The sequence below is a fragment of the Dryobates pubescens genome, chromosome 9 (genome assembly GCF_014839835.1).
Source record: "Dryobates pubescens isolate bDryPub1 chromosome 9, bDryPub1.pri, whole genome shotgun sequence".
NCBI lineage: Eukaryota > Metazoa > Chordata > Aves > Piciformes > Picidae > Dryobates > Dryobates pubescens.
Window position 1 is genome coordinate 24,321,843 of NC_071620.1, and position 20,158 is coordinate 24,342,000.

Sequence of the window (20,158 nt, forward strand, 5' to 3'; positions counted from 1 at the left end):
ATGACAGAGGTGAGATTGAGCATATATTTCATTATGCCAGTTAAAAGGTTTGGGTTTAAGTATGAAAATATTTTACACTTTAAAAAGCCCTTATGAGTAGTACTACAGAAAAATAAATAATGTCATAGTATCATAGTATCAGTCAGGGTTGGAAGGGACCACAAGGATCATCTAGTTCCAACTTCCCTGCCATGGGCAGGGACATCCTACACTAGATCAGGCTGGCCAGAGCCTCATCCAGCCTGGTCTTAAAACACCTCCAGGGATGGGGCCTCAATCACCTCCCTGGACAACCCATTCCAGGGCTTCACCACTCTCATAGTGAAGAATTTCCTCCTCACCTCCAGCTTCATTCCATTCCCCCTAGTCCTATCACTAACTGACATCCTGAGAAGTCCCTCCCCAGCCTTCTTGTAGGCCCCCTTCAGATACTGGAAGGCCACAATGAGGTCACCTCGGAGCCTTCTCTTCTCCAGACTGAACAGCCCCAACTCTTTCAGTCAAGAGTTACAAATGTAATACGCTAAAATGTTAGAAATGTAATAATAACACTTAAATTATACTGAAATTGAGATCAATATGATTACATTTCTGGTGTATCTTTATTCCAAGTTTGAAATTCTTCCACTACTGACAAAGAAAAAAAAAAAAAAAAGAAAAAAGGAAAGTTAAGGCAGAAATGCTCTGGATCAGAAAAAGCTATTTTGCCTTTGTGATAGCCTTTAATAGTGCTTTAAATTGACATTAGACTGAGCTGTCACAAAGTGGCATTCTACCCAGCTTCTCTGCAGTTCTTAATTTTGAACTCTTAGTTTTTAAACTTTGAAGTTAAAATAGCATCATCTGTAACTCTAATTTTATTCTGATAATTGGCATTTTTCCCCCCCCTCTCTTCAAAGATGATTTTGCTGGGAAGATATATTTTCTCCTCTATTAGACTGAATCTTCACAGAAGCCTTTGCACTCATGGTTAATTTCAAACAATTGTAAAAACTACGTATTTTGGATTATCACCACATCCTTTTATAAGCAAGTTCTTATATAAAATCAATAGAGTGATGAAAATAAAAGATGGCTAAAATAAAAGAGAAACGTCTCTCTGGAATATTTTAAAACCTCATTAGAAACAATGGAGTTCTTTAAGGAAGTGAAGATATTGACGTGCTACTTAGACAATAAAAGAAATATATATTGACTGAATGTAATTTGCATGGGGCTGAAACAGAGCTCCTAAAACTTTTAAAGGCAGAGATAGAGCCTGATGCTTGAGGGGGAGCAAGACATGAATATATAATTGAACCTATTACGAAACGCTACAGAATACTTAAGGCTACTAGAGTAATTACTGCATCCTATAAGCAAAGAACGAGATTTTTTATTACAATATGGTATGCATCATATTAAGGAAAATGGCTGCAAAAATAATTATTTGATCAGACCTGGAAGCCCATTACTTGGATGACTGTATGAAAAATAACCTGTTGGAATTAAATTATCCATTTAGATATATGATTTCATTCTAAACTCCATTCATGATATAAAGACATCGGAAAGATAATTTGGCAGAGCCAAGAGAAGAAATTAAATCTTAAAACTTCTACAGCCATTTCTAGTTACAATTTTTAACTACATATACACATATAAGATTAGAATAGACTAGAATAGAATTAACCAGGTTGGAAAAGACCTTTGAGATCATCAAGTTCAACCTATCATCCAACACGATCTAATCAACTAAACCATGGCACCAAGCACCCCATCAAGTCTCTTCCTAAATATCTCCAGGGATGGTGACTCCACCACCTCCCTGGGCAGCTCATTCCAATGGCCAATCACTCCTGTGAAGAACTTCTTCCTAACATCCAGCCTAAACCTCCCCTGGTGCAGCTTGAGACTGTGTCCTCTTGTTCTGTCACAGGTCACCTAGGAGAAGAGACCAACCCCCACCTGGCTACAACTGTTTCCAAAAGAGCACTAACACTAATGTAAGTAATGTTACCCTTATTTAATACTGACATGCATTACAACACTTAATCTTTACTACCCTGCTACTATGTACTAGATAGTACTACACTACTAGAATGTGGGTCTTAGTCTGGTTTTACCACAATTTCTCATCAAATATGTTTTCTAACAAGAAAATTGGTAACTATTTAAAAGTAACAGAGGTTACTTTAGGAAAAACACAAGTCTTACAAAGTCAGGGTTTTTTTCAACCCTAAAGTTGATACTCCCATTCTTGTTTTAACAAAACAAAAACCCAAAAGCTAACAGCAACCATCTCAAAGCTAAAGACTTCTGTTTTCTCTGAAATCAGCATCATGTTTTAAATTAGAAATATAAGTAGAGCAAATACTTCTGACTTTTTCTCTGTTCCTTCTTTAACATATCCTGCCCTCTTCAACAACTGCAAACACATTAGTATCATAAGTCCTGGAGTTTACTCTGTTGTAGTCATGTAAAGACACCATTGCAGCTATTTCATAGGTAGTAGTAACATGAAATTGTCACCAGTGCCTCAAGGTAATTTTAAAAAGGAAACTTTTTAAAGAATTAGCACAAATGAAAAAAATATTGACATTCACATTGTGGACTTAATCATCCTTTTTTTTCCTAGCAGTACTTCCAAATAATAGTCTGTGTCAGTATTTCTAAAACTTTGGGTATATTTTCAGCTACAGTCAAAGGATACATGAAGTAAAATTGCATGCCAGGCACCAAAGTAATGAATTCCTTCTTCTAATAAGCAGCGGAGTTGCCATCTAACAATCAGTTATTTACTTCATTTACTCCTCTAATGCAGAATCAATACAGTGTATTTTATCTGTCTGAAGCCCAAGAGGGTATCCTTACCTAGAATTCTTCCAACAGAGTATTAAATAAAGAAAGTCTGTCGAAGTACACAATATTGTGGGAAATAGAAAAACTGATCTATAGCAGTGGCAGATTCAGTTGCAAAATACATGACCAGTTATAACCCAGCAAAAGCCAACAATAGAGAACTTCTCAATATTCAATATTGTGTACCACATTCTAACACACTGATGCCACGTATCTTCTACCTATGTAACTTCCTGTACATTTTTCAAGATCAGAGAGTCAAAAGCTAAGGCAGGTATTTTTCTTCAAAATAATACAGTAACACAGGCTGAAACACTGGTACACGTCCAAGTGACACTACTGTCATGGAAGAGATTATACATACAAACATCTAAACCACAGATATCTCCAACACAACAACATCCCATAAATCTTAAAAGACAAAACTCCACATTACAAGCCTTATTTTTTCACATTCCTCTCTGCAGACCAGAAAATATAACTGATCTTTAACACCCAAAAGAGAGAACTGGTATACATCCAAATGAAAAATGACAAGCAAAGCCTCAATTTTCAACAGCTATTACTACAATGGTATTAGGTACCACAAGCAGAATTCATTCACTAACTTCACTAAAGAAGCAGTGAACATCTTAGGGAAAGATCACTATTTTGTAAGTGGTCAAACAATTCAGACACCTCCAGCAAGGAGAAAGCTCACTAAAAGCAGCTATCTTTTAATGTCTCTCTTTAGAATATTTGTTGCTGCAGTTGAGTCAAATGAGATAGAGGTGGAGACAAGGTGTTTATATGAACTGGAATATTAATCATCTCTCAACATAAAAAGAAGCACTCTGCAAAAACTCACTCAGCCCACAAAAATTTGCATTGAAGTTGCCAAACCTGTCCTGCTAGAATTGAGTAGAGAATCACACTAAAGATCTCTCTTTCAAAAACTATTCATACTTTCAAGATCAGTCATCCAAGGCTAAAAGCCCATCCCTACACCCAGTTTTGCCTTAAAATAATCTCACATCAAGTTTTGCACAAAAACCCCAACCCCCCTCCCAAAAAAAAACCCAACACCAAAAAAACCACCAAAACATGTCTATATCACATTTTCAAACACTAGAATTCTTATACATCCTTTTAACTAAAAAGTCTAGGATAACACATTTCCATAACAAATTCATCCACACGACAGCTCTTACATACCATGCCTGTACGCTATAAATCCACACACAGACTAGCAAGAATAGGAGACCTCTCTGAAAACCTTCAATCACAGTAAAGAGTTGAAGTGAAGAAAATGAGTAATTCAATTAAAGTAGGACAGCATATAGAAGTGTGCTAACAAACAAATTCAGTTCTTTGCAATATGCATTTGTGAATGAAATGATTCAGGCACCACATATAAATCCTCTGTAAAAACAAAACAAACAAAAAACCACACAAAACCCCCATAAAATCAAAACACTAAATCACATATAATTGTTTTCTAGCCAATGGATGCAGCACTTTCATACCTGTTCTTTAACTGAAGCTAGAATGGCAGACGTTGTCTCAGTTTCAGATCCATCGCCATTGGATGTGTTCAACACAGGACTAAGGGAACTTGTCTTGTCAGAAGATGAGGGTTGGTCCGGAACAGGCATAGTTTCTGTAGTTCATGGAAAAACAAAGCATTGATTTTGTTATTAGAAACCTGATATACCACAAATCCTATGCATGTAACAATAATAATACTAATCTAAGGAAAAAAATGTATAACTTGCTTCTCTTCTGTAATATAGAATGCATCCCTTATTCAAAACTAAAACTAGTTCTAAATTATTATAAAACAAAATATTAAATTATTTCCTGGTCTTATACCAGTAATTCACAGTACACTCTGAGAGGGTTCAAATCACTTACAGCTGTGATTTTTGTATAGCATTGCAGTGACAGCATCCAACACGAAATTACAACATGAAGAAAGCAATGAAATATGAAATGCTTTTCAAACAGAAACCCAATAAATGCAAAAATGAGACATGTTAAACAAGTAGAGTTGACTTTCTAATGCACATTATTATTTAATATGTGTTACATTTTAAGCCTAGGTAACTAACTTGGCCTTTCTTCTAGTCAAAGGATGATTTTGACAACGTTTTATCAGAGCGGTTTGGAGAAACACAGTATACCAGCTGTTAAGCACCATTTTTGAGACCTGTGTTTAAAAAAAACAAAAAAGAAAAGAAAAAAGAGGGGGGGAAAGATTCTTAGCACTTCAGGGAATTTCAAGTATTCTACTATTCTTCCTGTGGAAGGATTTATCTTTCTTATGGCTAAACTATTGTGTGGCATCTCTGTTTAAACGTCCCTGTAGGCACGTCTCTGCAGGCAAGTTGTACCAGATTCCGGAAGTAAAGGAGCAGAGAGGCAGTTTGCATGGTCATGCACAAGCAAGTTAAAATAAGATCACATTTATGAGGGAGCTGGCCAGATTTCTTCTGTGGAAGAGAATTTATTTTGGTGAAGACAACTGCCTCACAGGCTGCCAGATGGTTCAGCCTCCTGAAGGGCAGTGGGCATATTCCTTGGGATGTTGTCAGAGGGGTCATAAGAGTACAGCACCCAACATTCACATTAACAGTAAAACTCCTGCTTGGCTCCCTTCTACTTTTTGAAAGCCCACATTTTTATAAAATATAATTTCTTCTGGAAGAAATATAAAGTCTGAAAAGGGTAGTTGGTAAAGGGAAATATAAAATTCAGCAGCTTGGCCAGCTCATCTGCCAGCTCTCTCAGCACCCTAGGATGGATCCCATCTAGTCCCATGGACTTGTGGGGATCCAAGCGGCCAAGGAGATCACCTTAGTTTCCAACAATCTAATTATGTTGTTCTGCTAAACCATTAACTGCAGTATCACATTTGAAAGCAAAGTAATTTTCAGTATTGCAATTTATCTCAAAAAACCACAAATGGCCTAAAAGAGTCCATTTTGTAGAGCTTAATCTGACAAAAAAAAAAAAAAGAACAAAAACCAAAACCAACCAAAAAAACCCACTGGACCATAACACTCCTTTTCTATGAACTCTACACCCTGCAGTAAAGTCCAGCTGAAACCTCTGCACAGGAATGAGATATATGAAAATGTGAAGTGCTCCTACTGCCCTTGTAGACACTCACTCTGGGTGGCAGAGAGCCATGCTTCCTGGTTAGGAAAGCTCACCAGGAATAACAACAGTATGAAGCACAAAGAGCTGCCTCCCCAAGACCGTACTAGGGTGGGAAAAAAGCCAGAGCTGTGAATGAGGTGCCTGCCAAATAATTTCAGTAGCTCCCCTGCTGCAGGATTGCTTGCTCTGCAGTTATGAAGCTTCCTGAAAAAAATGCCCCTTTGTCTGTTTAGCTCTTTCTCATGCTCCTCTGGGGCTGCCTGACCCCCAGCAGGGAGGTTTCACTGAACTGACTGTTTCATAAACACTAGCCAGAGGAGGTAAAACACAGCAAACTACACTAGACTAAGAGTCAAGAAGTCCTTGGTACTTGCTCCTACTCTCTGCAAGTAACTGTCATTTGAGATCCATTAAAATTCTCTTCACCTGACAAATTAAGAAGACTCACTTGTTAACCACAAACCCAGCTCCTGGTCACACCACATGGTTATGGGGCCTGAGTGGAAACACACAAACATAATCCAAAAGGCCTCTGGATGCAGGCAAGGACACTCATTTCCACACCAGGTAAAATTATATTACCAGGGTTCTGGTTAAGTGTGAATCTTTGGAGGTGAGGGGTCGGGAAGAGAAATCCATCGGCGAGGGGGGTGAGGGAAAGACTCGCAGCAATCAATATGATTGATAAGCAAGCTTCAACTTTATTGTTCCACACTTCCTTATTTATAGTCTTATCTTATACATAGTTAATTCTATTCTAATTTAACACACACTATTGGTTACTTTCTAAAAGGTTACATCATTGTTTTCACTACTCTGTGGGATTTCCTAATTGCCCTTTTTCCCAGATCTTCACCTACTTCTTATCTTGTTTGCCTTCCTTCTCAAGGGCAGCTTGACTTCATCATACCAAGCATCAGAACTTTTCCACAACTCCTACTCCATTGCTATATTAATAACAGAAAATCCTTCAAGGCCTAATTTGCACAGATGTTCAAACCATTTCCCAACAGTGAGGTTGCTGCAGGGCTTACCTATACTGGAGGACCTCATTCATCACCTCACCAAAGAGACCAAGTCTAACATGTAGTACAGGGATGGGACACTGGGGTAGGTAGGACAAGACATCTTCTCTGTATGTTCATTTAATTGGTGTTCTTACTTTTTTCTCAATACCAAAACCAGTAATCTAAAGCTTACATTAATTTGAAACATATCTAATTAAGTGAAATTCCTTGACTCAAAGACTAGTGAAAATCCCCAAGGGCAAATCCAAACAAGGCCCACTGGGGCATGGTGGTTTCCTGTTGCTGTTAGGTTTTCAGGAGGATGTGGGGAAAAAAAGAGGGCCTGAGTTACTGGAAAACAATTATGTACTACACTAAATTCTTGCTGTAGCACAAACACTTCACGATATTTATAGTGTCTTTGAGAGGGACTGCAAGGCCACATGGACAGTTGGGAAACTGCTCTCTGACTTGAAAAGATGCTACTGATAACACCATTTTCTGCACGTTCAAAACAATTACATCTGGGCAGTGCGGGCAGCAACTGCCTGCTGCTATTCTTCTGAACTTGTTCTAGGTCTGCATTCAACTTCAGTAAATTTTAATTTTCAGGCTTTAAGTTGAATACTTTGTTTTTGCCAAAGAACACTTCAAAACAATTTTGCAAGTATCCGTTTACATAGGAAAAAACCCCACAAACCTTTAATTACACAACTGTCCTGAAGGATCAACCCCCCAAAAATGCCCTAACCCAGACAATAGGCTAAGCACCTGTGAATGTGAAAACCTGGATACTTTCTGGGGTCCAGATAAACATGTAGCACATCTAATTAACTTTGTAACACAGCTGTGAACTGCGTGTGCCCCTGGCCGTGTTTGGATAGGCCCCATCCTATAGGTTCAGTTATCAGGTTTCTCTGCTACCAAAGGGCATTAATTGTCTTGGGACAATGAGAAGGTAGGCAACTTGCCTTGTTCTTACCATGAAAGAGACAAGAGCCAAATGCTTTTGAACTTGCAGCTGAAGGTCCTGCCCTAGCAGACCAACTAGACCTGGGCCTTGTTCTCACCATGCAAGCAAGAACAGCCAAATGCTGCCAGAGTAGCAGCGAAGAGTCTGTCCTAACAGGCAACAACTACACTCAGTCCTTGCACTTGGACCAAGGCAGAAAGGGGAAAGCTCCAAGAGAACTAAATCCCAGAAGAGCCACGGAAAGGCTACAGCCCAGTGACGGAGCACATACGAGAGAGAGGTCCCTAGCCCTCTCCAAGCCAAGAGCCTCTTGAATTATAGTCAAAGCATCTGGGAAGATACCAGACAAAGGATGTCTCGGTCCAGAGAGGGAAAGAGACTCAGTTCTTTTGAATATTCCTGTGTTACAAAATTAGAGGTACAAATGAGGCCAAAACATCAGCAACAAGGCTATTAAGAGAATAAAGTGGATTAACAGAATCAGGATCAGAAACAGGATCAGGAGAGAGAGAGAAAATAGAGAGAGAGGGAGAGGGAAAGAGGAAAGGAACTGTATTACCACCCCACATCCCCCAAGACAGTTTGGGTCTGTGGAGGAAGGGTGCTGCCTTGTTGGCTGTACTGTCCTCCACTGGAGGAGGGGAGGGAGAGATCCCAAAGTCAAAGTCTAGGTCCTTCTCTGAGCAGTCTGTTCATCTCCATGAGTTGCAGCAGGCAGAACTTAGGACACAGAGAGAGGGTTCCTCCTGGTCTGCTGCCTCCAGGCTACATGGTGATGTCTCTGTCCTTTCCTCTCCTGGTATTTTCTTCATTTTTCTTCAGAATGGCATTGCCCAGGTCTTTTCCTTCTTCCAAGCCAGTAATTGCTCAGATCTTTTATACAGTTTTTTAGGTATGTGTCCAGGTGGTGAATTCATTGTCCTTTCACCATCCTCCCTTTCCAGGGTAGCTGATGGGTAGAGATGATCTTGTCTTATGCATATCCCAGAGAGTATTGATAGCAGTGGCATCTGCCCATTATTTCCAGGACAGCTGCAGTCTAGTCAGCAATCTTTATCCTTTGTTGGGGCACATCTCAGTTCATGATACAATCACAAGGTGATTTGCATCCAGGATTTGTAGACAGGATTCCTACAGGATTCCTACAGAGAAGCAAGTCATGCGTCCCCAGCTAATCTGCTACAGAACCCCAGTTGTGGGAAACCACAGAGTGCAGCATCTTCATTTCCAATTTGAATCACTGTATTGGAAATTCTTAGATCTGTGCTTAAATCATTTAACTCTCTTTATATGTGGAATGTAATACCCACAACCAAATAAAAGAACCTGTAAATACACTTTGTACATAAGTTACTGTGGTGTTTGAAGATACCACCACCAGGAAATATTAAATATAAAATATATAAAAACATACATTTTATTACAACAACCAACTGCTGCAATAAACTGCATTTGTTTTAAATAGGCTCAAAATCTGGACAGAACAGTAGCAAATATTCTACAACCACAGCCTGTTTCCAGGATTTGGGGATTTTGAAAGTATAGGTCTTAAAAGAGAAAAAACAGAGGTGGGGGGGGGAGGAGTACACTGTATGTCCTCTAGAAACAGAAATATCTGACATTAAAAGTAATGTTTTCTGCACCTATTACAACAGTTCTTCTGGACAAAGAATGTAATTTCTAAAATCTCATTAGTTCAGATTATTATTACAGTTGTTCAAGGGGGAAAAAACTGCAGCAAACTGCACTTAGCAAGCTAATATCATTGAATCTACAGCACCAGTATAAGAAACTGGACATTAAATGGGACTTCAAACTGCCAGTATTACAGAAAACAAGGCTGAAATGGACCTCCAAGCCCTCAGACAGATACCAAATCTCCAGACAAGGCAGATTTATTTTTTCTCTAAGTCATTCTGGATACTTAATATATATATTTATAACCAGCCCTTCATGGCTTCCCTTGCTGCAGCCTGCCCTGGCCATCTCCCTCCAGTAAAGGCTCCATCAGCCTTAGCCGAAGAAAACTTACTTTAGTCCAATTCATTGTGGACACATAAACCTATATTTTCCTTCAGTCCTCTTACAAGAACAAAAAAAACACAACCCAACATTGTCCCACATTATGATGACTCCTCTACCTTTCCTATTCCTCTTCTCTACAAAACCTCCTCTGTTTCTTTTCATTTTTCCTCATAAAATAAGCTCTCCGATAGCCTTTTAACCCACACTCCTGGGAACTTAGCACTGAAAACAAAGGAAAATTAGAGAAATTAAGCAGCTCAACTGAGTAAACCACAGCTGAGAAGTACAACACAAATTGGCTGCATTTAATTTCCACAACAGCAGCAGTATTTTCCATTGTTGTCATAAAAATACAAATGAGATTCCCTAAGTCAGAGAATATACATGCCCCTGAGAGAATCGAATTAAAATCTTAGATGATCATAGATAAGATGAACAACAACATAAAAATACTACCAGCCTTTGGGGAACATACTGGGAAGTCAGATATAGCTAATTTATGGGTTCCCATACCACACAGCACTGGCAAAACTATCATAATTTTGTAGTCCCAAAAAAGGGCCCTTTACCTGATATGAAAAGCCAATTAACAGAGTCAAGATACTTGTTTTGTTTTGGTTCTGCAGAAGTTGGTGCTGAACCATAAACTGCATATCCAGCACACTGTTAGCTCAAAAAGTTATCTAGTACAAACAAAAAATGATTGGTTACATGATTTTACATCATGCAAATCTTTGTTTGCACACACTATCCATTACCTACTTCATTATACTACAGTGATTCTACATTTACCTCCAAAACATAAGTTTTTTAGTATTTAAATCACCACAGTCTATGTAGGGGACACCTCGATATTTTCTTCTTTCCCCAAATCTGTCTCTGGTTTATGTAATAAAGCCATAATGAGTCATTATCCACAAAGGTTGATAGAATTTTACTGGTTTCTAGATACAGCTCTCAATTACTATCTCTTGTTTATGATTATTTTAATCTTCAAGGTCATTCTGTCCTCTAGTCCTTTAGGGCCTTCCACTCTTGTTATCCTGGTTTCATATCAGTTCAGCCTACACATTTTTAACTCTATTCCTTCCAACATCAGTTTGACCCTTTTTTCTGTTGTTACCGTCTTTCTAAGAGCATCTATAACTCTGTTCAGGCTGAACTCTAGCACAGAGGTACACAAACAATACATGGAGGTATGTTCTACACCACACACAAATCCTTAGGTAAAATAAAGTATTTTTATGATTCATAAATGCACATGAAAATGGCAACATCAGATGCTATGGTTTTACTTTAAGGTTTCATTTTGTAGACACTTTTTATATTGATCTTAATTATACTGGGCAGGGATTTACTAATAGAAAACTCATGAGGTATAGCTATGAAGATATTACTGGTAAAAGCATTTTGGTGGCATTACTCAGCAAGGAGATGTTACTCTTTCTTGGACAGGGTGGCTGCATCTGCCTTTCAATGATCTTACTCTCCTCCTCCACATCAGAAATACTACTGTATCCATGTAGCACAACAACTGAAAAAAACAACAACCTGGAACTGAAAACCCGGCAGCATCAACAGTAAAATGAGCATTTAATTAGTTTTCCAATTTAAATGGCATTATTTTAATAGGTTCTTTTATAACCTACCCTTAAAGAAAATGGGAGTATTACTTAAAGAGACAGACTTCTATTTTAACTATTAGACTGATATTCCTTTTAAAGTCACTTTATTAATGTTGTTTGCATAGGCTAATGTTACATCACCCTTTCATGGGTAGAAAGCGTATATAAGTTAAAAAAAAAAGGAACCAAAAAACACCAAACCCACAGCTTCACAATATCTGGAAATCTATGGTAAAAGAGAAGGTATCTTCTGCTCTGGCAACTGCATCAAATCAATGGAATCAGAAAAATCCAAATATGTTTCCTAAATAAAAAGGTATCATGGTAAGTAGTATGTAGTTCCCAGTGGGTTTTCCCTGTACAATGAATCAGTAAGAACATTTATTACACTGTAAATCACATTGTCTTACTGGACAACAATCAAATTTGGCTTGTTACTGAGCTAGTCTGGAGAACCATGAATGACAGTGAAGTAGGCCTTGGATAAGGACCAATCACTTAAAATAATCCCACAGGCATTTATGCACCTAGAAATACTTTTTGCTACCTTTCCTCTACCTTGGATATGCTGTCCAAAGATACAATATGGCTGCCTTTTAATAATACTGTTGTAGTTTGAGCTGGGTGCCCCCCTGGTGCATTCACTTCCTGTGTCCAGAAGTCCAGCCCAGAGGGATGGACACAGGAAATTGTGTATTTCCTACCATAATTCTTTGCACCACTATAAGATCCAGTGCGGAGTCTGGAACTTCCTTTTTCCTTCCCTCTCCGAGACTTGGTAACTGGGGGAGAGATCTCCCGGCCATGGGCCTGATTGGGCCCAAGGCCACAGGGGGATGGGCAGTCTCAGGCCTGGCCAGCTGAGACTAGCCCAGCAGAGGGAGGGGGAAGAAGGAGCCCTGGGGGTTTTGGATGCACCCTCAGGTGGGGATGGGATCTTTCTTTGTCACTGCGCTTTGGGTTTTCTGTAACATTCACTGCTTTCTATTTGAACTTTCATCACTTTTGCAATCCGTTTGCCTGAGTCGTTATTTCTGCCTGTGGTGGGGAGGGGATCTGCCCCAACCCATTACAAATACATATTTCCATTTTCACTATTAAAGTTGCCCTCCCACCCCCCCCCCCCTTTGTTTTTGGCTATTGTTTCAAAATGATGGGGACTTATTATAAAAACTGCATGCTTATGGCTACACTTTCACAGAATGTTAGGGGCTGGAAGGGACCTCGAGAGATCACCCAGTCCAACCCCGCTGCAGTTACTATACAGCCTTCCTCCTTAAAAATCAAACCAACAGAAAAATTCCTAAAACATGCCCAATGATTTTAGCAGAACACAGAAGTGCTTATGAGAGAAAAGCTATAATATTTGACTCAAAGAGCTTTGAAAAAAAAGGGAAGAGAAAGATAGCCCAGTTTTACATTCCTGCTTTTTCTCCTCTCAAACTTGAGTTAGCACCACTTCTAGGTATATGAAGATTTAAAGATCAGACCCACACCATGAAGACAGGAGTATGTCAGTTAACTGCTCCCACCCCGCTTCTCTGCCAATATATAAATAGCAACTGAAAAAGTGACTAATCAGAGCCAATAAACCACATGCTGGCTTGAAACACATTCCCACTTCATCGGTACTGAAACCACCAACCTAATCTGCAAGAATTTACCCTAACCAGCTAGCATGCACCATCTCAAAACTGAGCAATCACCTAAATTTCTCAAGAAAATATTTCACATTTAGGAGTCAGCAACATGATCACAAAGAGAAATCAGCATGAAAACTCATATTCTTGTCAATATTTTAGAGATCTCAGCATGAGGATTTACAACAATTTCAGTTTTGATGAAAAGTCTATTCATAAATGAAAATTGTTCCATTCATGGACTCCAATAAGAGAGTATCATTTGCTGGTGTTACCAGGGGAACGCGAGTTCTTATTTCAGTGATAATGCAAATATCCACAAGCATCCAGAGCAGAATGTACATCTGCAAACAACAGCCAGAAACACTCCTACACAAAATTCTTAAAATCTTGTATGGCCTAGATACCATAGAGGTAGGTGACACTTATGTAATATGGGGTCTTCGTTTGTGTAGTGGTTGTGCTTGGTTTAGGGGGGGTTGTTTGTCTGGGCTTGTTTGGGCATTTTTTGGTTTGGTTTGGTTTGTTTGTTTTTGACTGAGTGTGACTCAAAAATTTAAGTGATATCTGGTTGGGACAAAGTTAATTTTCACTGAGAGAGTCATTAGCCATTGGAATGGGCTGCCCAGGGAGGTGGTGGAGTCACCATCCCTGGAGGTGTTCAAGAGGGGACTGGACATGGCACTTGGTGCCATGGTTTAGTCATGAGGTCTATGGTAACAGATTGGACTTGATGATCTGTGAGGTATCTTCCCACCTTGGTGATTCTGTGATTCTTTATATAAGCTCATATGGTGGTGCTGTGGTTTAGATTTGTGATGAATACAGTGTTTCAGCTAGTGCTGAACAATGCTTGCCCAGTATCAAGGCCTTCTTTGTTTCTCACTCTGCCCCTTAGTGAGGTTGGGATAGAACACAACTGGGACAGCTGACCCCAGCTGACCAAGGGAATACTCCATACCATATAACACCACATTTAGCAATACAACTGGGAAGTAGCTGTTGTTTGGGACATGCTAGCCATCAGTCTGCTGGTGGCAATTGCTTTTGCATCACTTTTTTCAGGGGAGGTTTTGATTTATTTTGTTTGTTTGTTTGCTGGTTTTTTGCTTTTACTTACTAAACTGTCTTTATCTTGACTCTAATGAGTTCATTTTTATTGCAGGTCCAGCTCTTTCCCCCATCCTGCAAGTAGGCTTAGCTGGTGGCCAGAGTTAAACCCACCACATACCATGACAAATTAGCTTCCCCTCAACACCACCAAACATAAGAGGAAACAACAACAAAAAAATTGTAATGAAAGAGATGGGATCAATAGTAGCCACACCTCTGGACATTCATTCATTACAACAAACAGAAACAGTGATGCAAGAACACAGGTCTTTTGAGTCTAAGACAAGTAATCCTCCACTAAGGTGCTGTCCAAAATACTCTGTTTATTACTACTACTTTAAATTTAAATAGCAGACTGATGCATGATGAATACTCAATGTTTCCAATAGCTCTGAACCTGAAGGAGGATAGACAGTTCTGGTATTGCTGTAATCATAGGGACTAATCTACTTCTTCACTAATTCCTCCAGTTAAGGAGCTTACTTATATATATCATACCGAATTGCACAGATCCTCTTTGCATCACATCTCACTCTTACTAGAGCCAGATGGCAAAATGCCTACTTCCAAGCCCAGGAGAAATCTCTTCAATACACTTCCAGACTAACCTTCAGGGACACAATGTGTAGCAGTTAGGGCTGCACCAGGGAACCAAGAGAGCAGTCACTCTTGCAATCCTTTCCCAGCTGTATCCCTGAGGAGAGCTGGTAGAAGAGCACAAAGTTTCCTTGTTTATTTACTATATGCTGAAGTAGGGACCTGCTGGGATAAGGATGTCTTGTCTTAAATGGCTAGATCCACTTCCCCCAGTGTGAGATTAACATGTCCATCAAACATTTCCTTAGCATATTCCTGAAGAGCCAAGATGTGTCTGCAGATAGTGACTGCCATGTTTTTCTCTCTTTACACACACACATCATCCAGAACCTTCCTACACAGAAATCCACTGCCTCCCTGGAGCACAGGTCAGAGAAGGCTGCATAGTCTGGTACAGCCCTCTGATTACTATCCCTTGCTAGTTATGCAGGTGGGAAGCAATGAAGTCGATACCAGAAGTCCAAAAGCAATCACAAGGGACTTTAGGCAGTGGGCAAACTGGTTGACGGATCGGGGGCACAGGTGATTTTTTCATCCAGACCCTTAGCTGCAGAAATGAATACTGAAAGGAACAGGAAATCAGGTATGATTAACAAGTGGCTCAGACGCTGGTGCCACCAACTGCATTTTGGTTTTTTGGGGGGAACTTTATATGGCACTGGATCTGCTAGCAACAGATGGAGTACATCTGTCTCATAGGGGGAGAAAGATCCTGGCACATGAGTTGGCAGGGCTTGCTGAAAGAGCTTTAAACTATGCTTGAAGGGGGTGGGGGTTAAACACAGGTGCACTAGAGATGAGCCTAAGGATAGCCTTCAGTCTGCCATTTCACTTGAGGTGGGAGATGATGATGATAATATCAAAATTGTCTTTGGCAAGCGGCAGGATAACACATCAGGGTTGGAAGGATGGGGTGATAGTAAGTCTGCCCTTCAGAAGTCTAAGGATGTTGTTCTATTGACTCCCCTCCTAACTTCAGCAAGAATTGAAAACTTGGCCATCTCATGGTCACTTGGACCAAGACAGCCACCAACCTTTTGATCTCCTACTAGTCCTTCTCTGTTTAAAACCAGCAGATCTAGTGTAGAGCCATCCCTCATTGGCTTGTTCACTAGCTGTGTTAGGAAGGTATCTTCCACACACTCCAAGAACCTTTAGGATTGCTTCCTGTCTGCTGTGCTGTATTTCCAGCAGATACCCAGAAATTCAAAGTCCCCCACAAGACCAAGGGCTAGCAATTCTGAGACCTTTCCCAGACACCTGTAAAACTCTTCATCAACCTCCTCACCATGGTTGGGTAGACCCCCATTATGACATCTGTCTTTTTGGCCTTTCACCTGATTCTCATCCACAAGCATTCAACCCTACAATCACCATCACTGTCATGCTCAAGATAGCCAATACTTTCCCTATACAGGGCCACCTCTCCTTCTGGGCCTATCCCTTCTGAAGAGCCTACAGCACTCCAGGTATGGGATTCATCCCATCATGTTTCCACAAGGGCAATAATATCCTAATTTTTCTCATGGATGATAGCTTCGAGCTCTTCCTGCTTATTACCCATACCCATATAGTATCTAAGTGTATCTAAGCATTGGCTTAGATACACTTCAGCTGGGGTGCCTTTTGGCAGGGTAGGGGACTACTCCCTGCTTGATTGCTCCCAGGCACTACCATGAGTCCTAGCTCATCAATGTCCCTTGCATATTCCTTATCACATGGGCCACTGGCCCCTATCTCCCCTGAAATAGTATTTGAGCTATCACTCCATCCCACAAGTGTTCCAAGCTTGTCTCTAGCAAATCTGGTCCTTCCATTTCCCCCTTCCAATCTAGTTTAAAGCCCTGTCAATGAGCCCAGACAATTCTTTCAGGGGAGGCTGGGGGGGAATTTTCATTCCACCACAGGAGGTGTACCCCATCTGCTGCCAGCAGGCCTGGCACCATGTAAATCGACCCATGAGCATAGGAAAAAGCATAGGAGCTTTCTTGCCATATCCTTAACTCAGGCCCCAGGAAGGTAGTACACTTCCCTTAGAAGTGGAACTGTTCTGCATATTAGGTCTTCTGTTCCCTTTAGAAGGGAGTCACCTATTCCCTAAGTGCATTTGTAGGGCTTCATACCTGTTTTGCAAGGGCACATGGGAGGCTGCGAGAGTAACTGGGGGAATACACCTGCCACACTGGGCATGAACTTGTTGCCACTGCTCCCCCAGCAAGAACCAAAAAACCCAGGAAAGCAAACAAACAAACAAAAATCAAACAACAAACAAACAAACAAAACACAAAAAGAAAAAACAAAACCCAAACCAACAGCCAAAAAAGCCACACAAAAACCTCCAAACCCTCTGCAACTCTTTAAAATAACTAAAGATACATTTAAAATTATTTTAAATGGGTAAGAAATCAGGAATTGGTTTATGATCTGCAAACACTTGCAACACTTACCAAATGAAAATACTAGACACAGAGTCTCTACTAGGCTAGAAATAGCTATGCCCATTTGCTGTATTCATGATTATCCACTTCCTTTAGTAACGGTGTTACAATTTGCTGGCGATATTTGAATATGCAACCCCAAAAGGAGAGACTCTAATGAATCCTTCTGACTTAAGTTATTACACTGTTGTCCATCAAGGATAAATCTTAATAACACACAGCAGTTTCCTGCCTTATTCATTAAATCATCAGATACATTCTTTGTGTTGAATTGATCTAGAATTGCTTTCATTGTTCAGTAGTGAGCCGTCTTTGAATACAAAGCATTATTACTATCACCTTTCGCCCATAAGTTCAAGCTGGGCTTTTAGAGGTACTTATGAATTACAATAGTCTTCCATAAAAGAAAGAAGAAAGAACTTGCTTTCAATTACTTCCTGAAAGAAAAGAAAGAAGTAATACCCCAGATTTCATCTGATCTGAAGTGGATACAAACTCATATATCTGACCTGTCCTGATGAGGACTCATATATTACCAAGGGAGAAGCAAAACAGTTGTTGGATACAACATCAATCTGTGGGGTCTAGACAGTAATCAAGAAAAAGGAGAAAAATAAATTCCAAAACACATCACTTCCACATATTTCAGAGTCTCCCAATGCTACCTATCCTGCTTAAATGTGTCTCCGGGCCATGAAATAGAGATATTGCATGCAGATAGATAGAAGTAAGGTTAATAGAAGCATGAAAACGGCCTGCATTAATTTAGCTCTTAGTATATTGGAAGAATCCTGTGGCCTCACTGTCTTTTTGTTGATGACTCTGAGGTTGCCACATGACTCCAATACTTAAGTAAGAAAAGAAGTAATGTATTGTAAGAGATATCCATAGAAAGGGAAAATTAAAAACCCATCCATAGAAATAAAAACCTCCCCACAACCCAAGAGTCAATCACCACCACTACACCGCCCCCTACAGGGAAATCACTCTGTGTATCTAGAGAGACCTTTATTACTGACTTCATGTTTCCAATGAGTCATCGCACCAGGTAGGTAACTGCTTTGGGCTCATTCAGGATACATTCCAAATATTATGTAGAAATGGAAATTTACATCAGCAACAAACAGCCCTAAGATGGATCTGAGGAATTTAATATCATCTTTTTTTTTTCAGTTAGGCTCACTTTTGTTCCTTTAAGGTATTTCAGTGATGTTTGAGATGGGAAAAACAATACAAAATGGGATGTAGAGATTTGCGATATAAGCACATAAAATTAGTTCAGTAAAAGCCAGCCGCCTGTAGTCTACTACTAGTTAATAGAGCAAAATGGGTACTTCTGCAAAGGGATTATTTCTATCAGAAGACAAGCCTGTAAGGCAGACAGGATGACTCATGTTTGGGGAGAAGAGGAATCATCTCTATTACCTGCAGCGGGTGCAGAGACAACTATTTTAAACTCGATGACTACCTTTTCAGGTAGCTAAAATTAGGTAAGATAAATTGCATCTGAGATGTGGGCATAAATATGCCCACAAACAAGCACATCAGGGAAATGCTATATAATCAAAAGGTTATTCAAAACTTCTGTAAAGATGAGTATAAATATCCAGCACTAGAAATTGCCCTTGACATAAAAACATTATAGCTTTTCCTATACCTTTTCTGCTTCGTACATAAAATTAAGTAACATCAAATATTTTTCCATACATCACTTTCAAAAGAAGTATATATGCATGCAAATTCAGTAGACAAATAATGTAAAATATGCAACATTTATGAGAGAGTTGATTGTTTTTTCCCTTTTGAGAATGAGATAATATAATACTCCTCCAGTGCAGGGAAAAATTTATTCCAAAGTAGAATCCTTAATGAGAATTACATTGTTTCTACCTGTTCTTTAGTTATATCTGTGTATTAAAAGCTGAGAACTCAATCAAGTGCTGAATAACAATATAAACAAATATATTCGCCATAATACAGTTAGTTGAAAAAATATTACTTAGTTTTTAGCTAGGAAGTTGGATATTAATGAACATGAAGGTAAGGAGATGGATGTTAATAAATATGCAAATATAAAAAGGAACAGTCATCACACAGAATTAATTACTCAGGTCAGAAGGGACCTCCTCATCACATTCTGTTAGTTAACATCCTGATCAAAGCAGATCAAGATGATCTCCTTCAGCCAGATATCAACCTTCAACACCAGATTGGCTGCTGAAACATCCTAGAATAAACATCCTACAGCGTCTCTAGGCAATATTTTCCACTGCTTAATTACACTTACAGTGATTTTGTTTTTTTTTTTTATCTCCTTTAAGTTAGGTCAAAGTATCTCCTCTCAGTTAATGAGTCAACTTCCAGCCATACACCTCAGCAGAAGAGCCAGCCTTGGTCTTCTTGGTTAACTTTCCTAACAGATACAAGGTGGTAGCTTCTAGGTCCCCCTAAACCATCTCTTTATTAGGCTTGAAAAAGCCTCATTTTTCAGCCTCTTCTCACAAAGCAAGTGCTCCTGCCACTGACCAGCCTGAAGGCCCTCTGCTGAGTTTGCTACAGTTTATCAATGTCTTTCCTGTACTGAGATGTCCCCCAAACCCGTTTGTTAGTCTAGGCACAGTCTAATTAGTCTAGGCTTGTTTAATTATATGCTAGTATTTCCTCTCATAACTAAGACTGATACCAAGATATAATTTTTGTTTTTCAACCCTCTTTCACACCATGAGGATATAGATGAGTCATCTAATTTGTGCAAAAA

General features: G+C 39.6%; 1 protein-coding gene across 6 annotated transcripts in view; it reads right to left on the reverse strand.

The window, feature by feature from the left end:
* CTNND2 (catenin delta 2) overlaps nucleotides 1-20,158 on the reverse strand; it is a 576,017-nt gene that overhangs the window by 466,538 nt on the left and 89,321 nt on the right. For all 6 annotated transcript variants that reach the window (XM_054164400.1, XM_054164398.1, XM_054164401.1 and 3 more), the window contains exon 2: nucleotides 4,347-4,480. In XM_054164400.1, coding sequence (XP_054020375.1) covers nucleotides 4,347-4,480 — 134 coding nt within the window. The remainder of the gene's footprint in view (nucleotides 1-4,346; nucleotides 4,481-20,158) is intronic.